Source organism: Heterocephalus glaber, unplaced genomic scaffold (assembly GCF_053883595.1).
Source record: "Heterocephalus glaber isolate CG9 unplaced genomic scaffold, H.glaber_assembly_v1.0 deba00001457, whole genome shotgun sequence".
NCBI lineage: Eukaryota > Metazoa > Chordata > Mammalia > Rodentia > Bathyergidae > Heterocephalus > Heterocephalus glaber.
Genome location: NW_028258305.1, coordinates 39354847 through 39382585, shown reverse-complemented (window position 1 = coordinate 39382585; position 27739 = coordinate 39354847). Strand labels below are relative to the sequence as shown.

Below are 27739 nucleotides of genomic sequence, written 5' to 3'. Positions count from 1 at the left end.
AGGGCTGTCCTCTGAACCCTCCAGCAGAATTGACCTGACGCTGTCCAGAGAAGAGTTTAGGTTCTAAAGGATTCCCACTCAGGCTGGGTCCTAGTTACTCTCAGCAATTTAGCTAATCTCTATGCCGCTCAGTTTTCTACTCTGTAAAATGGAGAAAGTCACATCTACCTCATACACTTGTGAGGAGATGAGAACCAGTAGAGAATCTACTCCATGCTGAGCACACAGTATATTCTGACTAAGTGCTCTCCTTCCTGATGTGGTCAAGAAAAGAAAAAGCTTTTCCTACCTTCAAATTCTGGATTTGTGGGAGGGAACCAATCCACAGGTGAATTTAAAATTTTCTCAGGATCTCTCAGATACCAAGAGGTGGGTCTGCCTCCCCTTGCAGGTGCCTGTTGGCCCTGAGAAGGGCGGGGTGGCCTTGTTGTAAAGCTTGTGTATTGACTATTGACTCCATCTCTCTCTCCCTCGCTGGCTGGCTTGCTCGATCGCTCCCTGCAGTTCGGGTGGGGACGGCTCCCTGGAGAATGTGACCACCTTATCCGGTAAGTAACCGCCAAGGGCTCGAGCATGTCCTCCCATCCATCTGGTCCTGAAGCTTCTAGGGAGTGTCGCCCAGTGAAGAAAGGATCAAATAACATTCCTCTCTGGACCACCATTGTGGGAGGAGGAGAGGCTATGGACTAGCAGCCAAAGTGGGTGGAATGGAGACCAGAGAGGTGGGTTCCAGGCCTTACCCTCTCTATGAGCTTGTGAGGTGACCTAGGGCAAGATACCAGACTCTGTGAGCCACCGGCTTTTCAATCAGCCTTCTCTGCTGAGACAAATTAGACAGGGGCCCTTCACTCCACTGTGAATTGTATAAAGATATTTTTAAGCGAGAGGCTCTTGCTGCCTGGGTTATCTTGTCATTAAGTCATTTTAGCTCACAGAAGTCCCAGTTTAGGCCGGGCATGCTCCTGCCCTCCCTGCCTCTCCTCTGGAATCATAAGGACACCATGGAGACTCAGACCCTATGGTACCCGGGGAGGCACCTTGGCCTTCCATCCTGAGCACTTTGTGCCTTGTTCACTTCTCCTTATTCAGATATCCTCCTGGAGTTTAACAGAAACCTCACTGGTTACGTGGTGGGCACTGGTGATGCCAGCGACGCAAATGCATTCCTCAACCAGGCTGTTCCTGGAGCGATGGCTGAGTATGGCATGGGGGGCTGTGCAGTAGGGAGCTGAGGCATACTGCTGATGCTCTAAGATTGCAGTACCGGCCTGTGGGTGCCGAGGGACCTTCATTCATCTGTGGCAGTGATTTCAGAGGACAGGGCTGCCCTTCCCTGCTGTCTCTGTGACCAGTCCATGGCAGGGAGGATGGAGGGGCTGGGGCGACAGCTTTAAGATAAACACATGGTTATCTGCTGTAACGACTCTCTGGAAAAGCCAGGTAGCTTCCGGCCTCTGAGCCTAGGGATCTTGGCCGCTCATTCAGTGAGGATGGCATCCCTGGAAACTGGTTTGGGCTGTTGAGAAGGAAAAATATGGACACTCTCCCTCAGTAGAAGAACTGATTCCTCCTCCTTTTTCAGGGACCTCATGAACCAAGTCCAGACTCTGGTGCAGAAGATGAAAGATGACCATGTGAGTCAGACCTGTGGTTATTATGACGTGAATGGAATGGTTTGCCACAGAAAGCAGTGAGCCCCGCATCGCTAGAGGCATTTAAGCAGAGGTGGGCCTGCTCCTTGTCTGACACCCTGTAGAGGACGTTGTGTCAATGGGGAGAAGACTGTTGCTGGTCACCATGACCTTTAAAGTCTCTCCAGGTATTGGGTATCTGTGGTCTATAAATCTCTAAAATTCTGTCAGCTCTGAGATTCAGATTCTATTGTTTCAAGAGAACAAGGAGGTCACAGAGGATGACTGAATTTTCTAGATCTATGATGTTTTTGTTTGATGGAAATCATTAAGGATTTTCCTCCCTCCGTATAGAGAATACATTTCCATGAAGACTGGAAGGTCATCACGGTGCTGATTGGAGCCAATGATTTGTGTCACTACTGCACAGATTCGGTAACGGGGCCAGGACCTAGGCCTATTCCTTGCCCCTGCCTTTGGCCAGCAGGCTTTGCAGATCCTCTCTCAGAACAGTGCCTAGAACCAACCCTAAGAGCACCCAGTTGTGCCTATGTCAGCACACATGCTGTACAACACACGTGCATACCCATACACCCCCTTCTTGCCCCATGCCCCTCGGGTTCCTGGCACCATCCTCATGTCCCACAGGGTGAGGTAGCAGTTGACAGACATATGGTGGTTCTACTCTCTCTTACTACTCTTGAGAACTCAGAAAGAAAAGAAACTATAGACCCCAAGCATTTGGGTGAGGACTCTTCACTCTCTGCTCTCAACTAAGGCTCTGGTCAAAGACGCCAGTCCCGTTGGTGGCCCCTCTCTGACAACAGTGAGTTGTCAACTGTTCCTCTCAGATTCTGCTGTGCTGAGCTAGTTATAGCTGGAGGCCAGAGGGAAAATAAGTCCTTGGGGCTGGAATCAGAGAGGACAGCTACAGCTGCCCCACCGAACCAGCAACTGCTTTCCTTCCCTCATGTCTCTTTCCAGATTCTGTATTCTGCAGACAGCTTTTTAAACCATCTCCGCAATGCCTTGGACTTCCTGCACAGAGAGGTGGGTGAGAGGACATCCTGCATGGAGAGCGCCAACGTGGTGGGGGGAATGTGGGCAGGGGAAGAATGGTGGAAGCTCTCCTTCAAGGAGAGAGCCGAGAGCATGGGCCCCTTCGCTGTCCAGAGGTTGAGGTCCATTCCCAAGCAAGCCTCATTCCATGTGGAATCAGTCCCAAAAGGATCTCAGGTTTGGAGAAAGGAAGGCAGTGTTGTCTAATTGGCACTGCAGCCTCAAGTCTCCCCTGGCTGGCGCCATCCCCTGTCAAGAACAGGCTGCCCTGATGCCCAGGTCCCAGGGAGCGTTGTGACCACCAGCTGCCCTCCTGAGTAGTAGAATCTCTCTGCCCGCTCAGTAGCACTAGGTCAGGCTGGGCATTTTGTCAAGGACCGGTAGCCTGGCAAGTAGGTCGCCTATCTCACCAAATTTAAAATTAAGGTTTTGGGGCTCACTAAGTGATAGCTGGACAGGGCTGACCCCTTAGGGGTTACTAGCCTACTCCAGAGGCGCTGCAGCCCACATGAGTGTGACCCTGTGCAGTCGAGTGATGCACAGTTTGTAGTGCCCTAGGACGAGGCCCTGTGTGGACTCTTTCCCGGAGCCCTACTCCAGGATGGACTGCACTGGAGGTCCCAGACTGGCCAGCTGCCACGTCTCCGGGTCCCAAGGCAGCCCAGAGAAGAAGCCCCAGAGCCTCTATCTCACCTGCAACTTGGCCCTCAGGTGCCCAGAGCCCTGGTCAACCTCGTGGACTTCATGAATCCCAGTGTCATGCGGCAGGTGTTCTTGGGGAACCCAGACAAGTGCCCAGTGCAGCAGGCCAGGTAGGCAGCTGCTGACCACCCAGGCTGGAGACACCCCTACCCCTACCCCGTGGTTGGGCCCACATGCAGCAGTGACTCCTCAGGGTCCGGGTGACTTGGTCTGTCCATGTGTCCATGTCTGTAAAAGAGAACTTGGGCTGAATCACCCCCTTCTGGGAGATGGAGGTGTTGGCTCTGCTCCCTCTTATACAATCCCAAGGTGCCAGGTGCTGGCTAGGGACTTCTGTGACACTGGGAGCCACAGGCTGCTTTGCAGAGTAGTCCAGACTGTGCAGGGGCAACATCCTGGGAGGGGTGTGTGTGGTCAGATGTTATGGGCAGGAAGAGAACTGGGAGGGACACAAGCGACTTCAGATTGGGACTGTTCTGTTGCCTATACTGGGCAGCAGGTCCGTGGACAAGTGTTTCGTTCTTCTTATGTGATACTTATACCTTATACATATGTCTATTGATTAAACAAATCTCATAGAACTTACTGTGTATCGAGCACTGTTCTAAGTGCTTTAAAAATACACACAGTCCCTAATTTAGAATTTTCAACTTTATGATAGTGCAAAGGCCATGTGCACTCACTAGAAACCAGACTTGGAATTTTGAGTTTTGACTTTTTCCTGGGCTGGCAACGTGTAGTACTATATAGCTCTGGTACGTGACACCATGCTGTTTTGTGGTTCCAGGCAGGAGCACAGCGCTGTGGCCCTGTCAGACCTACAATCCAGGGGAAACAGCCAACACTCCACAGTGTATGGTGTTGCTAAGCTGTGATGGTCAGTAGGTTAGGTGTAGTAAATGCATTTTTAATGTGAAATATTTTCAACTTATAATGGGCTTATCTGACTATAACCCTATTATAAGTAGAGCAGCACCTCTAGCCAGGCATGGTGGCGCACACCTATAATCCCAGTACTCGGGAGCCTGAGGCAGGGGATCGTGTGAGTTCGAGTCTGGGCTATATAGTGAGTTCAAGACCAGCCTGAATTACATGGTAAGATCCTGTTTCAAAAAACGAAAGAAAGGAAGGAAAAGGAGCACCTCTAACCTTTTAACATTAAGTACATATAGATGTGAATTGATTCACCATAAAACAAAAGGGGACACTGCAGCCCTGAAGGTATTTGGAGGCACGAACACCAAAGGCCAACAAATACCAGAGAGTGAGTTTTGTTTTTATTCTTCAAGCACCGCATTCTCATTTCCTAAACTCATTTGCCCAAGGCCTACAGCCCATCACCAGTGCTGCGTTCACACGGAGGGTGCTCACAGGCCCCATTTCCTCCCTGGGCCTAGCCAGGCCCCGCAGCGCAGCCCGAGCTGTGGAGCCTCCAGCTACACGTGCTCCTAAATCAGGGTTTGAGTGAGGCCCTCACTCCCACCCGAGGCAGTCTGAAGGCTGCAGCGCCTGAACAGAGCTTTGGCTCTGGGTTCCTCTGCTTCCTCCTCCGCGTAGCACCTTGTGCAACTGTGTCCTGACCCTGAGAGAGAACTCCCACGAGCTGGCCAGGTTGGATGCCCTCACCCAAGCCTACCAGGTGAGATAGAGAGACACTTTCCTACGTCTCCTCCTCTGCACTCACTCTGACATCACAGCCCAGAGGCCCCCCGGGGAGGCATGCCAGGAATGAAGGCATCAGCCTCCCAGGCCCTTCCTCTGTCCCACCTGGCTCTGAGGGGACTCTGGTGGGAGTCATCTCAGTGGAATGTGGATGATAAAGCTCTCATGGCTGAGCTGCCCTTGGGGGCTTCATCCCAGTTCTGGCCAGTAGTCCCGGGTGCCCAGGAGACCACCCCAAAGGCCCAGCCGCCCTCACCCCTTTCACCTGAGCCCTACGGGCCCCCCCGCCACTGCAGACAGCCCGTAAGAAGGGGAGTTCCAGGCTGGGAGCCTGGGGTTTGCAGGCTTTATTCCTTGTGGGATCCCCTGCCTAGCCCTTCAGAGAGTGCAGGTCATTAAACTCAAAACCCAAATGGGCTCTACCCTCTCTCCAAAGTCTCCAAAAAGAGACCTGCCTTTGTGTTCTCAGGGACGGGGCTGAGTCAGCTCCCCTGTCTGGGAGGTGGGGGCAGAGGTGCTTCTCCCACCTGGCCTTTCCTACCTGTGCTAAAGGCCCCCGTGTGCTGATGTCTCCAGAGCAGCATGCACGAGCTGGTGGAGTCAGGCCGCTACGACACCCACGAGGACTTCTCGGTGGTACTGCAGCCCTTCTTCCTCAACGTCGTGCTCCCTGTCCTGGAGGTACGCCCCCACCCGCTCACGGGAACCGGAGGGTCGCGCTGCCATGGTGTTGGCAGGAGGCAGTCCAGGCACAGACGCCAAGTGTTTCTGCGGCTCTGCAGATGAAACGGGAAAGACAGAGCTCCCAGGTGATCTTGCGGCAGGCACAGTGTCCTTGGACACCCACGCCACGTTTCTGGGGCAGCCTGATGTAGAAGTTCCTGTAGCCCCTGAGAACGGCCTCCATTGTGTTGAGCACCTACCATGTGCCAGACCCTGTACCTGTTTTTGTGTGTTTTATCATCCCCGTATCCTCCCTAAAATCAGAAGTACCCTTCCTAGAATCAACTAAGCAAAAAGGCACAGAGGAGCAAAATTCAAAGGTATCTAACTCCACGTTATTAACTTTCTGCCACACACATGGTCTCTATTGCATGCAAGCCTGCAGTTTTAAAGGAGGGGCTTGGTGTTATGTTTCCAACCCTTGGCTGTGTTTTTTTTTGTTGTTGTTGTTTTTTTTTGGTACCGGGGATTGAACTCGGGACCTTGCGCTTGCCAGGCAGGCACTGGAACCACTGAGCTAAATCCCCGGCCCCTTGGCTGTGCTCTTTACCTGGTGCTTCCACTAGAACAGAAGAGATCGGTGAGTGGAGCAGGTGGGGGCTATATCCCAAGGCCTCTCCTAGTTGGAGGGAAGCCAGGAGAACAGCTTTTGTGCATCCCCAAGTGCCACACGAGGAGCTGAAGGCAGCTGGCACCCTGGCCCAGTGCCAGCTTTGCCCAGGCCTGCCCAGGGTTCATCTCCACTCTCCTTCACCAACACCACCAGGACTAGTGAGCTGCAGACTGGGACATCGATTTTCCCTGCCTGGCTGGTCTAGGGAGGAACTAGTCTATGGCCTGAGCTAGGGGCACCATACAAGTGTGCCTAAAAACAAACAGAGCACTTTTTTATTAAATAAGGGGGAAATGTGGAGCCAAAAAGGAGGGCGGGGCTAGGGTCACGTGTGGGTCTGTTCTTGTTTCGCACTTAAAGTGAGCAGCCCTTGTAGAGAACGTGACCTGGAGCCCTCCCAGGGGAGCAGGGCATGGCATGGTCTGTCCCAGGGGTCAGATCAAGGGCTGTGGCTCCCTCTTACCTAGTAGAATCATGAGGAAGAGTATTTGTCTCTTTCAGGATGGGCGTCCAGATACCTCCTTCTTTGCCCCAGACTGCATCCACCCAAGCCAGAAATTCCACTCCCAACTCTCTAGAGCCCTTTGGGTCAATATGGTAAGATAAGTGGAGTGTTGCTGGGGTTCTAATTTAGGGCAAAGCATGAACTCCTATAAAAGGGCCACGCTTTTGGCCAAGCATGGTGGCTCATGACTATAATTCCAGCACACTGGGAGGCTGAGGCAGGAAGATCAAAAGTTTGAGCCCAGCCTAGTCAACTTAGCAAGACTTTTTCTCAAAATGAACAAGTAGTTCAGTGCAAAGGCCCTGGGTTCAATCCTAAGTATGGAAAAACATGGGGGGCAGAACCTATAGAATGGAACACGGGGAGCATGGCCTGGGCTTCACAACTTGTCCTCTTCTGTGCTTGGAACCATGAGGGATGCTCTCTGCATAAAAGGCAGACGTCCCACGTTCAGCCAACGCTTCCCATGTGCCCAGACCTGTGCTAGGCAGTTTAAGCTGTGGGCTCTCATTTTAGCCCTTCCTAGCAAGAGCAGTGTTATGGATTTCTGAGGACAATGAGTCCCAGAGGAGCTGAGTAACTTGCTCAGTGTCCCACGGTGGGCAACTGGCGGAATAAGGAGTGGCAGAGCCCAAACCCCCAAAGTTAAGTTCTGAGCCTTCCCCACTGCAGGATGCTGCCAGGGAATGAGCATGCTGGTGACTTTCTTTTCTTCCCTGATCAGCTGGAACCACTGGGAGAGAAAACCACTACCCTGGACCTAACAACAGACATCCCCCTGGCCTGCCCCACTCAGGTATTTATTCCTCTCCAGAACCAGAGCTTGGCCCTGCCTTCCCTCTTGTCCCCCAGAACAGCTGCCCCACTGCCCGTCCTGGGCCTGGGGTAGGGTGGGGGCTGAGAGGGGACACAGACTCTGGAGGAGAAGGGAAGTTAATGAGAATACACCGCAGAGGTGGTTGCTTCTTTGGGATGGGTGCAGCAGCCCGACCCTTATGGAAGGAAAGGGGGTGGGGGGATGTAGCAAGGGTCTTGAGGAGGCTAACTGGATCCAGAGGAAGGCTCCTTTTGGCAGCAGCTTCTGGGGCAGATAGAACTGTCTGCCTGCAGGTAGCAAGAGGCCAGGCAGGCTCAGAAGTAGTGGTCAGAGAGTGTAAAGCCTGGACTGCAAAGTTCCAGCTCGGAGACAGTGAGAGAGGGCAGCACAGGGGAGTCTGAGCTGTGTGCAGGAGGGCAGGAGAGGACCAATGAACCTGCAGTCAGGGTGAGAACAGCTCAGGATCCTTTTAAGGAGGAATATGTAAGTGGTGGTGGTTAAGCTTGATTTCAGGCCTGGAGGTGGGGGTTCGTGTTCCCATTCCCTTCAGCTCCCGTCTTACGGCCTTGTAACCAAATAAGGGCAAGGCCAGAGAGCCTGCAGTGGCAATAAAAGCAGAGTGCCTGACCCTTGGCAGGGAGGCTGGTTTTCCTCCTGGGTCAGGCCCCACTGACCTCTCCTTCCCTCCTGGCTGAGGGGAGGCAGGGCACAGGCCTCAGCTCTCCCATGTGTCTGCTGGGCCTGGAGCAGAGGGGACACCTGTGCCTGGTCCCTTACCACCACCTCTCCGCCCCAGCCTTGGGCCCAGGCTCAGTCTGATGTCGCTCAGCCTCACCAGGAAGCAGGGCCAGACGGACGTGATGTAATGCAGTGCACTTGCTAGGTCTGGGGATTGGAACAAGAGAGTCAAATCGTGCAGCCACCCCTGCCCCCTAAATGCCTCCAGGCCAGAGGGTCATGTGCAGGCCAGAAGGTGGGCAAGGTCCCGACTGCCACATAGAAACCGTTTATTGTTACATCCTGAGGGTGTTCAGGAGGGTCTAGGAAGAGGCCAAGGCAACATAGGTAGTGGGAGCTTTGGAGACTCAAAGCGAAACTAAAAGTATTTCACTATTTTTCCAATCCATGTGGCTGTATTACATATCAGCCATGAAAGGCCCTCTCCAAATTGCTAACCCCACTTCCATTAGATAGTAAAAGTAATCAGGGGCCAGGGATGTAGCTCAGTGGCGCTGCACCACCCTGGCAACCAAAAAGTCCTGAGTTCAATCCCCGGTACCAAAAAAAAAAGCAAAAGTAATCATACCAAGAGCTATCCTTTGCTCTTTCTTCCCAAAATATAAAATACCGAGTTGGGGTCTAGCCACTGAATCAGGGAGATCTGCATCACCACAGGCTTCCAAAGAACTCTGCCACTCCTCACCCCAGACCAGGCAGGGAGCCCCATGTAGGTGAGACTCCACCCAGCATCTCCAGCCACCAGGGGCTCAGCCCCTTCCTGTGGAACCACTGATGAGCTGGGTGGAGCCCAGTGGAACCACTGGAGAGCTGAGGAGAGGAAACCCAGCCTCCTAGAGCCAGTAGAAGCCCAGCCTGAGAGAAGCTGTTGCTAAGCAACCCTGGAGCCCATTCCAGAAGGGTCCATCTGTTGGCCAGGCCAGCTTCATTGTGCTGTGCCTCAAGTGCCATCTGCTCCCTCCCATGTGCCTCGGAGTCATGCAAAAGTCCACTGCATCTCCGTGTGAGCCCACAGGGACAGGCAGCACATAATTTCCACCCTAGCTGTGTCTAAACATGGAAGCAACAGGCAGGACACAGGGGAAGGCTGCAGCCGAGGAGGAGGTGAGCCCTAAGGAGCTTCTGCAGCCTCCTGCTTCTCCTGGCTTCATTTCCCAAACCCCCTTCCAAGTGTCCCTGTGGAGGTTCCCTCCTGTGGTGCAAGGGGTACCCAGACAGTGTTACAGGCATGGTCAGGAAACCAGAGAGAAAGAGGGAGGAAAGGGGAGAGGGCTGAAAGAACATCATGTATTTTATTCTTTTATCATGAGAAAAAAAACAGTTGTTGGATTCCCTTAAGCTTTATTTTAATTTATTTTTATTTTTTGGTACTGGGGATCAAACTCGGGTCCTTTCGCTTCCAAGGCAGACGGCGGAACCACTGAGCTAAATCCCCAGCCCTCCCTTAAGCTTTATTGGTGAGCAGTTTTTCTATTCTGAGTTACGTGGGGGACACTATTATCTTTTTAATGCTCAGGGCTTCTAAATCCTCCTAACACTGCCCTACCTCACTCTTATCTCTAACTCAGCCAACATTCATTGGAAAAATTGGTTGAGCTGGGGATTTAGCTCAGTGGTGCTGCCCCCTGCCTCATAAGCGCAAGGTCCAGAGTTAGATCCCGGTACCAAAAACAAACAAACAAACAAAAATTGGTTGAGCAGGTAATGCCTAAATAGCAATCATTTTCCCAAACACTGTGCTCCTTCCGACTCGCCATTTCTGTCTGTGCTATTGCAGTCCCCGAGCCTAATGGGCTTCTCCCCAGTGTCCCTCGCTCCTGCCACTCTTCCCATGCCCACGGCTCTGCAGGTAGCATTACCTGCTCCTGCCTTCCTTCCTATCACTGTCCCAGAATCAGATGACCTCAGGGTCTCAGTGGGGCGGGCCTTCGGGATCCTCGATGCCCTCCCCCATACAGTAACCAGATTCTTCCGCCACTCCACGTCCCTCCCGAGCAGTGCCTCAGGCTGCCAAGGCCACCCATCCGCAGGTGGTGCCATCTGCAGGTAAAGAGCAGCATTTTCTGCGCAGATGGAGAGACATGGGAGAGAAGACAGCAGAGCACAGGCCATGGCACACTGTCGTGCCCTCTCCCCTCCCCACCAACCTCGCCCTTCAGGTGTGACTGCCAGCCTCCCCGGTGGAGGCAGTTCTTCTCGGAATGTGGCTCCTTTCAGTTGGTGACTTCGATCTGGGTTGATTCAAGCAGCACAGAGCAGGAGGAAAGCAGCCCTCCTCCTCCTCCTCCGTGGAACTCGATACCTAGTGGCGCAGATAGCGTGGCCTCGTCCACAGCCCCTGACTCACGCTGCTGACTCGAAGCAGGTGGCCATCTGGGCTCTGCCTGCAGGCAGGCTGTTGTCTTGGGGTAGCTGGAACTAAACCACTTCCCTGTCCCCACATTCACTTACTACCTGCTCATGTTCCCAGAGGCCTCTTCCCTTGCTGGTCAGTCTGGGACCGGCTCCAGCCCCTGACTGAGGTCAGTCGGGGCTCCTTTGTACAGGGACAATCACAATTAGCAGCCCTCCCCAGCCTCATCTTTAAGGGGCACACCAACAGGTCCTACGGCAGCCCCTCAGCATCCCCGCACCCACCGGGCCACTGTTCTCGGGTGCTGAGCTGTCTCAGAGCTTCTTGGGCCATCTCCCTGCCTGCCTAGGAGCCGAGCCTCTTGTGCCCTCCCCTCATCCTGGCACTGGGAACCCTACCCTGGACACGGGAGCGGCTCCATTTCCCAGAATGCCCTTCTCTGAGGCGACTGTTCAGGGCACACTGAACAGTACTGCCTGAGGCAGGCTGGCAGCCGAGCAGACAGGCCCTTGCAAGCCCTCTTCTGTTCCGCTCTTGGCCTCAAATGCGTGTCCCTGGAAGGATGGCCCAGGTTTCAGACAGGAATGCCGAGACTCAGAGAGGAGGAGGCTTGTCCAGTGCCCCAGGGGAGCCTGTCTGTGCTGGGGACTGAAAGCTTTGCACATATAGGTTTTGTCCTCCAAAGTGACCCTCTTTGTTTACCCTACAGTCTTTTGTTGGCCTGGCCTTAAGGTGAGGAATGGAACCAGGCGAGAGGCCAGTCCAGGTCAGGGCTGGCCCCAGCTTTGCATTTACTACTTTATCTCTAACCTGGAATAGGTCCCTGCCCCATCTGGGCCTTTACTGTTCTCATCTGTAAAATGGAGACATTTGGAAGTTGCAAAGCTATGGTGCCAGGCAGGAATATGATTATGTGCTCAGGGTCAACTGTGAGCCAAGATGAAGTGGTTGAGGCAGGAAGAGAAGAAAGCACACCCCTTCTGAGAGCTTTAGATCCCAGTCCCTCTCCCTTCCCTCCTCCTCCTCCTCCTCTCCTTCAGTCCTCCTCAGTGGATTAAAACATCTCGTCGACTTTACCCAAGTAGTCAGCTTTCAGCCCCTGGAATTTATCTTTAAGGGTTCTTTTTTCAACATTTTGGTTTTCTTTTCTTACTCCCAAATGTTTCGGCTGTGGCCTTTCTCCTCCACAAGTGTTTTGTGATTGTCCCCAGCTCTGTGACCACTTTGATATTTCCTGAACTGAGTCACACTAAGTTGGTCTTGCTTTCCTCTCAGTTTTACATTTTCTCCTTAGCTCACTTCCTCCATTTCTGCTTTGTATAATTTCCTCTCCCTTCTTTGAATAACCTGTCACCTGGAATGAGGTAGACTTGGAGTCTAGACTGGACTTGTATGAAAACTGGTTGTGAAACAGGTAAGTAGAGAATGAAAAGTATATTTCACCAAAAAAAGAGAGTCCCAAACTATAGGAAACCAACCAAAAGAGGATATAGTTCAAAGGAGGCAGAAAGAAAAACTATAACAGATAATAAAATATAATGATAATCGTAACACTTCCTAGAAAAGAAAAAAAAATGCTGCCATGCGAATCTCATGCCAGAGAAATTACAAAGGAAAGAAAAGAGGTAAATCTGAGAATTAGGGAGATGTTCAGTTGCTAGGGTGAAAATGAAAAGCCCAGACTAGAATACACACGAAACCCTTATTAAGCCTTTTATTGTGAATCCCTTGAAAAGCTGTTACGTAAAACCCTCTAGGGAATGAATGAAATTATGTTTACCCAGTTCTTTCCATTTAAATGCAGAAGAACCATGTTAAATCAAGACAGCAGGATTGTTAGTTCTTAAGCAATCCTCAGTACTGTTAGATAACCTGTCTGTGTGGATTCTTTTCTCTTGTAGGAGAAGCCCTTCCTGAGAACCCCCCAGAATAGTAACTACACGTACCCCACCAAGCCAGCCATTGAGGTAACCCCTGACTCATGTCTGTCTCTTTTGGACACAAGCCGTGTTCATTAGGTGTGGCATACGTTTCAGTGTTCACTGAAACAGAAATGTACTCTTCTGACATAATGGGAATTGGAATGTACAAAAACGCTCCTGAACTGTGAGGCAGCACTGCCCTAACTTGTTCCCAAGTTGCCTACCTGATGTCAGTGACCAATCAGAGGAAGCTGCCTTTGACCTTTGCAATCCTATGGCTCACCGGCATTGTTTCTGGTGAGGCAGCTCAGCCCTTCAGGAAGAAGCGGAGGCGGCAGTGGGTACGGGGTGCCATCAGCTTCCGGAAGGTGGAAGCTGAGTGGGAGGGAGTCTCAGAGCCAGGGGCCGCGCCCAACAGGAAACTGACACATATCCATCCGCACAGACCCAGAGGCCTTCTTGGTTCAAGTCAGTCATTCCTCTCTGAGCATTCAGAGTCCAGGGCTTTAGGGACAGTCACTCCCAAGATGGCCTGCAGGATCCTGGACCACACCAACCCTTGCAGGATGGCCTTGGTATACACCATGTCTGTGGGCCACCAGGACAGGAGCTCAACCACCCGTTTCGGCTTCACACCCATGGTTTCAAACCAGTTTCACACCAGCCTTATGCTAGGTGCTGGTGGGGACGAGAGAGAGATCAGACATTGTCCTTACCTGGGGCATTTAGAGCCCAATAGAGATGCCACAACCATTTACTGAGGCTCTACTATGTGCCAGGCACTATTTTAGGAAGTTAGAGATGTCTACCTGACCGATGGGTCCCAGTGCTCATGAAGTTTATAATCTGCTGAGGAAGGTATCCAGTAAATAGCCAAAAAGTCATCTCACATAGTAACAACAGCTCAGGGGCGGGTGATCTGAGAGTGATAGGCCAGGGGAAGGGTGGACAATTCAGACACACCGTGTGGGCTGTGCTTCTTTGAAGAGGGGCGATTTGCGCTTAGCTTAAGGTGAAAAGTGCTGGGGATGGGGAGAGCCAGAAACCCAGTCCTAAGCAGGAGGACCAGAGATCACAGAGCCTCAGAAGGGGGCTGAATTGTGTGGATTTGAGGGAAAGAGAAAGGAGGGCAGAGTGGATGCAGGAGGGGACCGAAAGGGATGGAAAGTAACAGGAAATGAATCAGAAGGTCGGTCAGGGTCAGATCACACAGAGCTCGAATTCCGGAGCAAGAAGGTCGGAGTTCAGATGGGAAGTCATTGGAGGTTTTACGAGAAGGTTCTGACCTGGTTTACTTCACTCACTCATTCACTCATTCATTCATTCATTCATTCATTCATTCATTCATGGTGAAACTGAGGATGGAACCCAGAGTCTTGAGCTACATCCCCAGGCCTTTTGTAAAGTTTTGAGAAAGGGACCTGCTAAGTCACTTAGTTGCCTAGGCTGGGCTTGAACCTTCTATCCTCCTGCCTCAGCCTTCCAGGGTGCTGGGATTGCAGGCACGCACCACCACAACTGGCCTGGTCCACATCTTCAAGAAATCTCTCTGATGACTAAGTGGAGAACGGATTGGAGGTTGGTGCTTAGGGAATAGCTTTTCCTAAGCCAAATTAAGAGTTAAAACCAACCTAGAGGGAATTATTAAAGAACAGTTGCTGCACTCCAGGGTATTAGCCATAACAGCCTCATGGCTGAGAGCTGGGCTCTCTTCGGGTTGGATTCTCTTCAGCTCACATTAGCCCAATGGAGTCTTGTCCTAGTGTAACCCAGTGACCCAGTCCTATCCTAACTGAAATGTCAACTGCATCTCGTCAATCAGCATTTATTTATTTCACATTTATCTGCTGGGTGCATGCGCAAAGCAGGTGCTATCCTAATTATTGGTAGACAGTGGTAAGCAGAGTGAGTCTGGGCCTGAATTCTTGGATCTTTGTTCTCTTGTATCCTTGGTTCCACTGCTAGAAGAGTTTAAAAAAAAATCCCAGGCTTAGAAATAGCTAAAGTAGCCTCAGACAGCCAACAGCATTCTTACCTGGGAACTTGTCAGAAATGGAGCGTACTGGGTATTGTCCTGGTCCTGCCAAATCAGACTCTGTACTGTTACAAGATCCCAGGGGACTGGGAAGTCCTGGTTTAGGGCACAGCATGTGGTTCTCCCCTTTACTGGGGGCTGCACAAACCCTCAGTCACCAAGGGTACAGTGGCAGGATTAAAAAGAGACGAGACGGGATCTTCAAGCATAAATGGGGGCCCAGGATGGTCAAAGCTCTTATGAGGCTAAGATGCTGTCTCCTGGGGCTCACCACTCATTACTGAACATGGGGCTTCTAGAGGGGAAAGGGGCGGTGCAGGGCACAGTGAGGTGGAGAGCACTGACACCAGCAGGCTCCTAGCAACAAGGGAACAAGACATTCTCGTAGGAACAGCTCATTGATTAATGGGAAATTTTTTTCCCCATGCATTGATTTTTTGCCTCTATAGAAGTTTTCTGTACGAGTCATGCTGCCCTTAGCTGCACTATTGTCTTGCCATCCAAGACGTCACAGCGTCACGGATCACTGAGACCTCTGCTGTGAGCAGTGGCATGGGGAGTTGTTCCTTTCTCACACACCAACTGCTGGCTCTTCAGGCAGCCATTGCGGGCTAACAGGCCAACTCAGACTTTCAGTATGAGAAGCAGGTTTAGGGATTTGCAGCCCGCTCTGGGTGGTCTCCATCACCCCTTGTGACAGGTGATCTTGCTCACGTTCCGGGTTGTGTCTGTTACTCTAAATGGAGCACGCTTGTCTCTGGCTCCTCAGTGATTGGAGATGTTTTTTGGTACTGGGGATCGAACTCGGGACCTTGTACCTGCAAGGCAGGCGGTGGAACCACTGAGCTAAATCCTTGGCCCAGTTGGAGATATTTTTAAGGTGCTGATGGCTATATAGTTTTTTGGGTTTTTTTTTTTTTCTGGTACCGGGGATCAAACTCGGGTCCTTGCACTTGCGCAGCAGGCGGTGAAACCACTGAGCTAAATCCCCGGCCCGGCTATATAGTTTTTTAAAGTGTATTTACTCAGAGTATGTCATCTGCACACAAGCCTAGTCTTCATTTCAGTAAAACTTTCAAACAGAAGAAGAAATCTATTGGTGTGATGAGTTGAGCAATCCCTTGGAATACACTAAATCCCACTGGAATGAGCAAATAATATTTAAAGATTCATTTTCACTCCCCGAAGATAGGGATATTTTCACAAAGCTTATCTTCACCATCACTTGCCTGAACAGGTGAGCTGAGCTTCCAAAGCCTCTGGCAGTCCCAGTGTTAGAGAAGCAGCCTGTCGGGGGAGGCCTCTGTGCACACAACAAGAGATATTTGGGATTTGGGGATACAGATGCAGGTCTCCACCAACTTTCTGGTACTAGCCATTTCTGTGCCCTTTGCTTCCCACTCCTACCCTATACCTGAGCACCTGGAAAGTATGCCCTGAATTACAGGCAGGGAAAGTTGATCAAAAGTATGTAGGGTTCCAGGGATTCATTTATAAACATACAAGGAACTGTTGGCTCTTAAATATGCGAAAACATACAGAGGCGTACAGAAAAGATATGCAGAAACCAGGGTTTTTGCACTTGTAAAAATTTTGTCTTTTCCTAAAAATATTTTAACTAATGATTGCATAGCTCCTAGCATTGTAATTAGAGCAAATTGGCTTAATGTTAACAACACAAAGGCATGCCTATAATCTCTTATACAGTGGACCCTTGGGTTACGACTGGCCCAACATACAAAAAACTTAGGTTACGACCAAAATAAGTCTTGAATTATTACCTGAATGCCTGGCTGTTTGTGCTTCCAGATGGTCTCAGATACAGACTTAACCCTTAACAAGTTCTGGAAGGAGCATTACAGCATCCTTTCCTGTGTGGGGTTAAGTGAGAAATCCTGGGCCAGTGTCTCTCTAAGGACACTGAGATCTGCCTGTGTACAGGAGAGAGACTCTGAAGGCTGTGTAGAGGAGCCTGAGCCTTCAACTGACCAACCTGAGTTACAGCTGCCCTTGGGAACAACCTGAGTTCCTAAGTCAAGGGTCCACTGTATTTGGCACTCATATCCTGTGCTCCTTCAGGAAACCATATGTGGTAACAATTCACTGCTTCTCCCCCTGCTTGGGGGCAGCTGCTGGCCCCAAGAGCAGAGATGAGCCGGGATGGGAAGGGTTGTGTGCATGTGCGTGTGTGTGCACCTGTGTAGGTGGGGAGTGAGTGTGTGGAGTAGGCAGTCGCCCATTTCTCTCCTCCGATTTTCCTCTTAGCCCACCTACAACAAACAGCTCTTTCCCTCTCATGAGCCCCTGCAGCAATGTATTTCTAGGCTCCACACCCCCCCCCCCTTAGCTGGCTCTTCTTGGGCCAACACTCTCTGCTCAATGAGTGTTGGCCTTGTGGCTTTTCTCTTGTTGATTTAGAACTGGGGCAGTGACTTCTCATGCACAGAATGGAATCCTTCCAATAGTGTACCCACCTCAGGTGAGTGAAAACAGCACCGCCTCCTCACCAAAGGGCCTCGCAAAGCATCAGGTCTTGGGGGCCCTTCAGACCCATCCTGGAGCTTCCAGCAGGCCTTGCTGATGCCCAGGCCCCAAGGAGCTGGCCCCTGGCCACTACTGGGGTCCCACGAGGAGAACCATGGGCCTCTTCTCCAAATCACACTTCTGGTCTCCTTCTAGTCCCAGTGGCAGCCCCTCAGGCTTCCCTGCCCAGTGAAGTAGGTGCACTCAGGAGTTGGGGCCCTAGCTGCCTAGGCTGTATGACCCTGCAGCTGAAACTTTCCTGGCTTCTCTCAGGAAGGCTGAGCTCCATCAAGCCTGTGACCTTCAGTGGCTTGGTTGTTCTGAATAAGTGGAAGGGGTAAAACTGCTAAAGCCTAGGCTGGAAATAAGAGCCATGGGACCTGTGGGACTGGAGTAGAGTTGTAGGCCCTGGTGAAGTTCATACTTTGATTGGCAGATCCCCCAACCCCGACCACCTCTCCTCTTGCCTGTCTCCTGTAGTCCATGAGCTCCGACCAGCAGACATCAAAGTGGTTGCAGCCCTGGGTGACTCGCTGACTGTGAGTACCAAGCCACGGGCCCAGGGGAAGGAGGTGTTTGGAGCCAGCCAGGCCTATGCAGAGCCAGCTCCTCTCAGCATTGGCTCTGCCCTTGGTGTTGAGCCCCATACTGAGGGCTGGCTGGCCTGCGTCAAGCACCAAAGCATGTGCCTGCCCCTCCACCCTCCATGAGGGCCCCTCCACCTTGGGGAGAAGCAATTTCCTCGGCATTTCATCCATGTGTTGTGGGATTTGTTCAAGTTGCCTGCCTTTATCAGGGAGTCATCTCCACCCACCCAGCCACAGAGTCTCACCCATCCTTTGCCCAGTGCCCCCAACCCATGAAGCATCAGGAGCCCAATTCCTGGCCCATAGCTCTGTCCTGCTAAATGGATTGCTTTAGCCTACTGTTTAGCTATTGCTGTGTGCCTGGTGCGCCATCAGCAATTCTGCAGGAAAAAAAAAAAAGGATGCAGCAGTCAAAACCCTCCAAAAACCTATCCGGCCCAGACAAAAGAAATGTGTTCAGAAGGATGTGTGATTACTTGGGTGGCATTACAGGACTTTCTGAATACATTATTCATTTCTGAGGAAGCCAAGCCACCCCCACATATGTGGAGGTGCTTTCATTTTGTTATGAAAATGAGAAATCTATGGAAGAGAGCACAGCAGGCTTATAACCATGATTCCACCCTAGTGGTGTATGGGGATGGGGATGTGGATTCTGCAATGCGATTCGTAAGGTGGGAGTAGATTATTCATTTTTTAAAAAATTCTTTGTATTGTTTCACTGGTTATTGAACGTGTGATACTTCTGTAAATTTCAAAGAAGAATTTTAAGACAAAGCATACAAAGAAAGCTTTATAGAGGAAGTGGGGACTGAGGAGCATCTTAGTGAATGAATTAGGGGTATCAGGGGCTGGAAAGGAGAGCGCTCAGCATCCTGGGAAGAATGGAGTGCATGGGGATTGGGGCGGAGCATCTTGAGGCCCTCGTGCTTGGGACAGAGACAGATCACTGTGCCTAGACCTGAAAGTTCTGTGCGACAGGGATGGAAGGAGTAAATGAGGGGAAGGAAAGTAGACATCAGATTATGGTGTCCACATTGGTGATGGGATCTGGCCTTGACCCTCAAGGTAAAGGAAACATATCGAAGGGCCAGAGAGTGCACAGAGAGATGTGTTCAGAGGAGCAGGTGGCAGCCCTGTTGTTGGGAGCTGAACAGAGACACAAGACCATGTGGTCAGGAAGGAAGCAGAGTATTTTCCATGGCAGGGAGACCAGAGTCTCACCCAGGATCATGGCAAAAAGAGCAAAAGAAAAAGACAGCAGACTGGGGATAAAGAATCGATCCAACCTGGTTGCTGGTTGTTGGTAGAGGGCTGGGGAGAAGAATGTGACAACCCAGAGCTTAGGGTGGCCTGGAGAAGAACTGGTGCCATTTTCAGAAAAGGCAAATCCAGGCCCTGTGCCAGCCGTGCATCCTGACCCAGGAGCAGCCCGGAAGCTTCTCCTTGCTTTTTACAGACAGCCATGGGAGCTCGACCAAGCAACTCCAGTAACCTGTACATACCCTGGAGGGGGCTCTCCTGGAGGTAAGGATGTTCTCAGCTCCTTCTCTGTTGACAATGCTCCAGCCTCCAGGGATGAAGTGGGGTCCCTACAGCCCAGCTCCAAGACCCAAGAAGTCTGTGATGTTTGTAGAGCCCTGAGGGTGATGGGAGTGGTGATCCAGGAGCAGAAACTCTAGTGTGACCACACACAGAGCAGCAGGCCAGGGTGATTTTAACAAAGACATTTGCTCTTCCCAGCATTGGAGGAGACGGGGCCTTGGAGACTCACACCACACTGCCCAGTAAGTAGCCAGCACCAAGTACTGTCACTGTGGTCACCACCACCCTCACTGAGGCCGGGGCCTCTGCCTGGGGGAAGGGAAGAGCAGGCTATCTGCAGAGAGGGAAATCAGTCAGTCCCAGAAAGACCAGAGCCCTCCTGCCCCACACCTGTGCCCGAAGACTGTAGCCCAGCTGAGTTCTCGGGGCTCCTGTCTCCTCACCTGCGCTCTCTGTCTTGTCCCCTCTAAAGACATTCTAAAGAAGTTCAACCCTTCCATCTTTGGATTCTCCACCGGTACCTGGGAGGAGACAAAGGGATTCAACGTAGCAGTGGAAGGGGCCAGAGCTCGGTGAGTACCCTGTGTACATGGGAGAGTGTGGGTGGGAGAGATCCAGGTGGGAAGCAGGAGGCGGTGAGGAGGACTTGTCCCAGATGGGTCATGAGAGCTGTGTGCCGAGCATTTCTGTATGCTAGCCCTGCTCAAACCCTCCATGTGGATTACCTCGCTTAATTCCTACACCTCTGGACATGGACACTATGAGGAGGACACTGAGGTTCAGCTGAGTTCCTTGCGAGTTATCAGACAAACCGGGGTGTGACTGTGCCCGAATGCAGCCCTAACCACCATGGCGTTACTGCCTCTCCAAGGCAGCAGGAGTAACCCATCTCCCTGCCCCAGGCACTGTCCCTGCTGGTGCCACCTCCTGTCCCTCAGAGGCATCCAGTCACACATGCAGGGCAGCTCTCAGCACCGTGAAAGACTCCGTGTGTCCTGCAGCTGTCTGCCTTCCTCTCCTCCCTACCTTGCCTCAGAACCTCAAGTCTTTGACTGCAAAAGGCTGTCCTCTGACAGTAGGGAGTTAGGTGTTAGGACCCCCAAATAGCAGGGCGGCTGTTTGTTTTCACTGAGATCTCTGTTGTTGACAACAGCGCAGATAATTAAAACTGAAATGCCTGAGCAGGATCATTGATTTTTCTGCATGGAGCGCACTGGGTTATTTGCTTTGTAGGAGTTCCGCTATGCTCAGGTCACCAGGGAAACGACAGTGGCTTGACTCACTTTGTTTACAGGGAACATTCCTTTGCAAAGCCACAAGCGGGCCTCAAGCTCTGTTTCAGTCTCTGAGCCACAGGAAGCCATGTCAGTTCCTCCACATCAGCAGGAAGGACTTATATTTCTGTAAAAAAGTTGGGCTTTGTGGGGCCAATATAATCACATCTAATTACTGTTGTAATTGTTGTTATTATTCAGCCCAGGCTTCAGTAAGCAGGGCTTGATTTCTCAGTCTGTTGGGATTCATGTTCCTTTCTCAGTTCTCTTCTCTCACTGCCTTATCTGTTCTACTGCTGCTCAGACCCTGCCCCAGATCAAGGCAGGGGCAGAGGAGGTAGCCGAGATCTGCGGCCATCTCTGATGTCCAGTGTTAGGGGAAACAAAAATAAGCCACTGACCTACGTGAGTAAGGTGAGAGAATTGCCCTGTGACTTTCCTTTGGCTCCACTCTCGTTTCTCAGTGTGAATAAGGTTGAATTTAATTTCAAGGTTTATTCAGTAGCTAATGTCCCTTCCATCAAACAGTAAGCAAGAATCAACATCTGCAAAGGACTGAGTGCCTAGGTAGTTACTAAGAGATACAAAAGAATCTAAACATGAACTTGTTTACAAAGACCTTGCGATCTAGTTAAGGACACTAAGCAAACAGGAAAAACTGGGCAAAGTTAGTGTTGTATATGGCAACACTGGAGACTGAAATAAATTGATACTGAGTCAGAGAGTACAGTTAGGAGAACAAAACTGGGCAGTCTCAATACAGATGTCCCCCAGTCCAGGACCTGCTGGAGTGAATGAAAATCACCCAGGACTCCTGAAGTCAGCGATCGCAACCTCCTTCTCTACAAGGTGAAAGGAGTCACCCCAGCAGGCGGGATTCAGCACCCCATGTCAGCTCACATGGCAGAGCTGCAGGAAGCCCTGAGCCCTGGAATGAACAAGGAAATGGAGGAGCTAGAGCTGAGTGAGCCCAGGACAAAGGCTCATGGTTTTGCAGAACTTGGTCTGAAGGACGGGAAGTTGGCTGGAAAGAGGGTGGAAGTAGACATTCCTCATTTCCCCACTGCCCTTGAGGGCTTGTCTATCGCCCGTGAGTTCCTTTAGTCGTGCCTTGAACCTATTAAAAGGTTATAGTAGGTACTTCTGTGAGCATCTTTGCCCAGGACAGGCTTGCCTTGTAGCTGTCTGAGGTACCCATCAGTAGCAGTAGCATACATAATACAATCCCAGATGCACACATTCTCCTTAGGAAGACATAAGGCAGGAACGGGGCTCGATCAATACCCAGCTTACACAAAGGTTTTAAATGGCCATCCTGTACCAGTTACTTCCGTCATGGCTTCTTCAGTGGAAGAGTCCACTAATTGTGTGCCCATTGCTGACTTCGCTGCCCATATCCATATCTTTTTTAAGAAAAAGCTTTATTGGGATATAATTGACTGTAATAAAGTGCACACATTAAAAGCATACAATTTGATAAGACTTGACACCGTCAAGTATAATAAATTGTCACAATAATAAACATGTCCATCACCCGCAGCAGTTTCCTTGTAATTTCCTCTTTGTAATCTCTCCTTCCTATCCCTGTCTCTACCCCTCCCCAAGCCCTGAGCAACTACTAACCTGCTGTTATTATAGGTTAGTTTGAATTTTCTGGAATTTTATATAAATGAAATCAAAGAATATGTGCTCTTGGTGGTGGGGGGAATCTGACTTATTTCATCTAGCAAAATTATTCTGAGACATTATGATTCATCCATATTGTTGAGTATGGCAATAGTTCATCACCTTTTTATTGCAGAATAGTATTTCATTGGCATACATATCTTATCCAGAACACTAAATAGCAATGTTTTATCTATGCAGACATCTAGGGGACAAAGGAAGAACTAATCCTGTTTTGTTTCAGGGGCAAAAACACGAAAACAAAGTGAGGAGCTAGGGAATAGTGTAAGAAACTACAACAAGGAGAAACAGTCGTTAAAGTTTTAAAAAGTTAAATACAGGGGCCAGGGATTTAGCTCAGTGGTTCTGCCACCTGCCTTGCAAGCACAGGTCCCGAGTTCGATCCCCAGTATTAAAAAAAAAAGGTCAAATACAAAAGGTTGATTTTTCTTTTTTAAATTTTATTGTTTCATGTGGATGTTAATAAGTATTTTAAAATACTCTTAATATTAATAAATATTTTTAAATACTCTTCCATAAAAAAACCCAAAGTTTCACGACAAAATAATTAGAACAGAATAGTTAATACACTGTGTACAATAATCTTTGTTTTGTTTTGGTACTGGGGATCGAACTCTGGGACCTTGCACTTTTGAGGGAGGCGGCAGCACCACTGAGCTAAATCCCCGGCCCCACTGTGAACCATCATCTTAAAAGAATGGCCAAAGGTTATTTTTTTAAACAGGCAACTAAATAAAAAAGGTACAGGCTTAGCTTGCAGCGATAAAGCCTGAGGATGTAGCAGAGAAAATCCCTGATAGGAAGGTTGACCAATCCCCACCCAAACGGCCAACGAGGCCTGGCCCTGGATCCAGGTATCGGGTGTCGGGGTCTGGGTGAGTGTGTCCCCACGGTCCGTGACAGCTCTAATTGGGACAAGGCTGGGACTCTGGAGAGTGGACAGCCCATCCGTACTTGCTGGGAAATAACCTTTGTAGAACATTACTCATCCTGAAGCACCACTCTTCCGCAGCTGGAGCCCTCCTGAGTGACTCGGTCCCCTTTTCTTCCCCTGACCAGGGACATGCCGGCCCAGGCCCGAGACCTGATAGAGCGAATGAAAACCAGCACTGTGAGTACTGACCCGGGCCACCCACCAAGGTGCCAGATCCTCGGCTGGGGAGGTGGCAGGGCCCTGGGACAGCCCTCCTTCTTCTAAATCCTTGGCCTCTAGCAGCTTCTCCCCTTTACCCGAGCCAGCTTCCCAGAGCCCTATTATATAAACACAAGGTGCTAAAAATAGGCTGCTCGTTCCAAGCCTCGCTTCTTCCCGCTCACCCAGCCTCTGAAACTTCTTGCTCACAAACTTTTTAAGATACTCTGTGTTTATGCCTTGGAGTGGAGCTCCTGGCAGGACTCCTATTATGGTGGTGGCTGAGTGGGAAACCATTGCTAGAGGGCCCGCCCGGACTCCCCTGCCCCGATCCCACCTCTGCCTCCAGGTCCCTGCTGCCCTCTTTTCCACCTCTCCCTCCCCTGAGCAAGCCCTGGAGAATACATCTCAGAGTCGTCACTGAGCTCTGGCTTCTAGCTGCACCTTTTCTGTCGGCTCCTTTGAAGGCCTTAGATCCCATTTCAGAGGCTGCTAATCCTCTTGGCCCATAACGGGCTCAGGGAAATGCATTGCAAAGGGAAAGCACCCTGCTTCTCTGAGAAGCTTCCACCTCCCAGGCACAGGAGGGTAGGGAGACCTCACTTTCACCTTCTCTCCCATGATGCAAAGCGGATGAAAGGTGCCTGGGAGCGGCTGGGTAGCCTGCTGAGTGCCCCCTGCACATGCATACCCCCGCCCCAGGACCAAACTCAGGGTCTTTCCCCTCAGGAGATCAACCTGGAGACAGACTGGAAGCTGGTCACACTCTTCATTGGCAGCAACGACTTGTGTCAATACTGCGAGAATCCGGTAGGCCCCTGCCCGAGTCCACTGGGGACCCGAGAACAAAGTCGGGGACTTCTGTCGTCCTCCTTGCCCTGGCTCCTGACCCTGTCTCACGTTCCTCCTCCACGGGAGTCCCACCTGCCTGGGAGTCTGCCCCGACGGCCCCTGGTTCATGCACAGCAGCCAAGGCTGGACTATGCCTGAGGGCACTTAGACCCACCTAGTCTCCCAGCACGGCTGAGGAAGTGGCCCTTCCTCAACACACACATACTGGTCCCTGGTATCCAGACAGGTGACCAGTGAGTCTCCTCTATGCCTGTCTGAAAGGCCCTGCCCTGTTTTGGTGGTGGGAGGCGGGAGGCAGTGAGGCAAAACACCCTCATAAATGGGGCTGGATAAAGCGGAACCCATCCCTACAGTGTGGCTCACAGTCCTTCAGGGCACTCGTGAGTTAACCAGCCTCAGCTGGCCAGCCTGGGAACCCAGCCCCGCTCCTAGTGTTTCTAGGGGAAACATGTCCAGACTTAAAAGCTTCTTAGAGCTCTAACTTTTTGGAATACATCTTGTTCCAACGTGGGGACATCCTGTATTTTATTTGGCCAAAAAAAGGCAGGTGCCCTGACTCAGGTTGTGGTAGAATGTTTGACAGTCACAGGCTGGGGGAGGAGGCATTTATGGCTCCTTGTGTTACACACACACACACACACACACAGAGCTCTTCTGAGCCTCTTCCCCTGGATCCTCTCTCTTGCTGCCCAGACTTGAGAGGTAGCAGGGATCCAACTCTCAGGAATTTAGATATTACTGTGTCCTGGACTGCAAGGTTAATTCAAACCCAGATGGGGTCCAGAGCTACCTGTGGACACGTGGTGGAGGGAAATGCCCCCTGCAGCCCTAGCACACCTGTCACCCATGCGAACAGCAGGTGTGTCCTGAGAGCATGTTTTTGTAACAAGGACCCAGAGGCACCAGCAGCTCACTCAGGCCAAGTCTGAGGAAGGAGGGAAGGGCAGGCTCTTGGAGACACGGGTCCCTCAGCTCATGCTCCTAACTCTTGGGCATGACTGTCATCTTGTGTCCACTCCCACCCTGAATCTCAGCACCCTTTCTGGTTGCTGTAGGCAGGAGCTCACCCATGATCAGGTATCTGCAGGGCCCTTTTCGTGTCCAGCAGTGAGCCAGAATTGAGCACAAAGCACCTGCAGCTCTTTGCCTCCTGCCCTAGTGTCTGGTGGAGCTTCCCGGAGCCTCCCTCCTGCAGACATGCATCCTTCTATGTTTGGTGTGAGAACTTCAGGCATCACCCACCCTCTGGGATCAGTCTCCTTGACACGTTTTAAGGAGCCCACCCATATCCAAAAATATGACTAACTTCCTCGAACTATAAAGCAAAGCCCTGAGAATCATCAGGAAGCACTTACTGAGCACCTACCCTGTACCCCATCACATCACCCAGGGTGCATTGGGGCCCCTCTGGTCAGCCTCAGGTTGGGGAGATGGATCAGAGGAGAAACACTCTTGGCCAAGTTACAAGACACAGAAGTAAGGAGGATTCGAGAGCGCAAAGGATTCCAGGCAGTGGGACCAGCATGGCCCAAAGCCTGGAGAAAAAAGAATGTGGTCATCAGGGGCCCTGTGAGTGGCTAGAGAAGGCTAAGTTCAGGTGACAGATGAGCCTGGTCCAGCACTGTAAAGACTCTGCAATTGGGTTTGAGATCATGTGGGTAAGGGCAGGGTGATCGTGTCTAGTAGGGGTCATGGGAAGACTGCTAATGGGGGACTCTGGTCAACCTGCAACGAGGACTGGCCAGGACCACCCAACTCCCTCTGTTCGCCCCTCCTCCCAAGCCCCCAAGGCTGTGCTTTTGGAACCCCGGGGCTGAAGAGAGCCCCCTCTTTCCTTCACAGGCGGACCACTCAGCCGAAGAGTATGTCCAGCACATCCAGCAGGCCCTGGACATCCTCTATGAGGAGGTAGGAAGAAGTAACAGCCCGCCTGTATGGGGGGAGGGTCCACCCCTGGGGGCATCAGGCACATTGTGTTCAATGAGACGCGCACAGCAGAGGCCCACCACGCGTGGGCCCCCGGGGGGAGGGAGGGTGGCAGCCCCCAGCCCCTCTGCAGAGGCCATTCTAACTGGCTCCAAGCCTAGGTTTCACAGTAGCAGAGCTCATCCCTGGAGTCACCAGGTTTGCAGCGAGGTCCTGTGGCTTACTAGCCATGGTGTGTCTCCATCTCAGCTTCCCAAATGACAAAGTGGGGCGTTAAAGAAGAATCAGTGAGATCAAACATCACATCTATGCTCAGGGCCTCAGAGTAAAACTGAAGGGGGTGAAGTTGGATTAAAGATGATCCTCCATGGGCTGAGGATGTAGCTGGGTGGTAAAGTGCTTGCCTAGCAAGTACAAAGCCCTGGGTTCAGTCCCCAGCACCACACACACACAGTGAATCCCTAGGCTCCTCCGGCAGCAGCCAGTGCCCTCTCCCCACAGCTGCCCTGGGCCTCATGAACCCCACCTCTGTTCCTGCAGCTTCCCAGGGCTTTCATCAATGTGGTGGAGGTCATGGAGCTGGCCGGCCTGCACCAGGGCCAAGGCGGGCAGTGTGCTGTGCTGCTGGCGGCTCAGTAAGTGAGCAAGTCGTGGTCCCAGGCGAGGGTGGGACCCATGGGCACCACCGGAGAGAGGTCCAGGCAGAGCCAGGTGGGGCTATTCAGAGGGTGGATGGAAGTAATTCACCAGCGGCTTAAGAAATCATTGAGTAGATGCCTCTGCATTAATGAACGCCTACTGTCTGCGAGTCCCTTCATTTCTCTGGACCCCAATATGCTTTTCTGTAAAGTGAAACAGACCAAATGATCCTGAATGCTCCTCACCATTTCTGTGATTTCAAAGTCCAACCTTGGTGAGTCTCTCTCTGCTGAAAGGCAGCATAGGACAATGAGCATTGGGGACAGTTCCATCTGTCCTCAAGTCCTAGTTCTGCCATTGAAAAGTTATGGGACTTTGAACAGCCCCCAGTAAGTGTTTTAAGCCTCCCCTATAAATAGGGATGACACCTTCCTTGTAAGGTAGATATGATGTTGAGAGGAAATACTTGCTGCAGGCTCTCAGGAAATAGCAGGTTTTATTTCATCCTTGAAAGCTGGGCCTGGAGGCAGGGCAAGAGTTCCTGTCCAGGGCTAGAATTCTTGGAAGGCCAGTGGGATGCTACCAGGAAGATGCTATCTTCTGAGGCCAGAGGAGCTCCAGGGTTTGTGTGGCTGTTGCTATGGGGAGGGAGATTCTGCAGGTGGCTGAGCAGTCCTATTTGAAGTCAAATGGCTGGGATGTGAAGGTGGCCAGCTGCTTCACGCATCTGTTGGAACCCCCAGGTGGAATGTCTCTTCAGAATCTGCTGCTATCGTGTTCCACCTTATCAGGGCCCTGTCAAGCTCGTTGGTTCT

The 27739-nt window shown here is 51.3% G+C and overlaps 1 protein-coding gene across 6 annotated transcripts in view; it reads left to right on the top strand.

Moving 5' to 3' along the window:
* The window catches only part of Plb1 (phospholipase B1), a 134546-nt gene that overhangs the window by 88922 nt on the left and 17885 nt on the right, over positions 1-27739 (top strand). For 5 of the 6 annotated variants that reach the window (XM_087216507.1, XM_021253651.2, XM_021253650.2 and 2 more), the window contains 20 exons: positions 505-548; positions 1090-1198; positions 1583-1634; positions 1986-2066; positions 2616-2681; positions 3402-3502; positions 4950-5031; positions 5631-5735; positions 6892-6987; positions 7620-7691; positions 12705-12770; positions 17179-17239; positions 17764-17822; positions 19330-19397; positions 19614-19657; positions 19888-19987; positions 23435-23486; positions 24237-24317; positions 26202-26267; positions 26826-26920. In XM_087216507.1, the coding sequence (XP_087072633.1) occupies positions 505-548; positions 1090-1198; positions 1583-1634; positions 1986-2066; positions 2616-2681; positions 3402-3502; positions 4950-5031; positions 5631-5735; positions 6892-6987; positions 7620-7691; positions 12705-12770; positions 17179-17239; positions 17764-17822; positions 19330-19397; positions 19614-19657; positions 19888-19987; positions 23435-23486; positions 24237-24317; positions 26202-26267; positions 26826-26920 (1500 nt within the window). The remainder of the gene's footprint in view (positions 1-504; positions 549-1089; positions 1199-1582; positions 1635-1985; positions 2067-2615; positions 2682-3401; positions 3503-4949; positions 5032-5630; positions 5736-6891; positions 6988-7619; positions 7692-12704; positions 12771-17178; positions 17240-17763; positions 17823-19329; positions 19398-19613; positions 19658-19887; positions 19988-23434; positions 23487-24236; positions 24318-26201; positions 26268-26825; positions 26921-27739) is intronic. The other variant, XR_015453213.1, reaches the window with a different exon arrangement.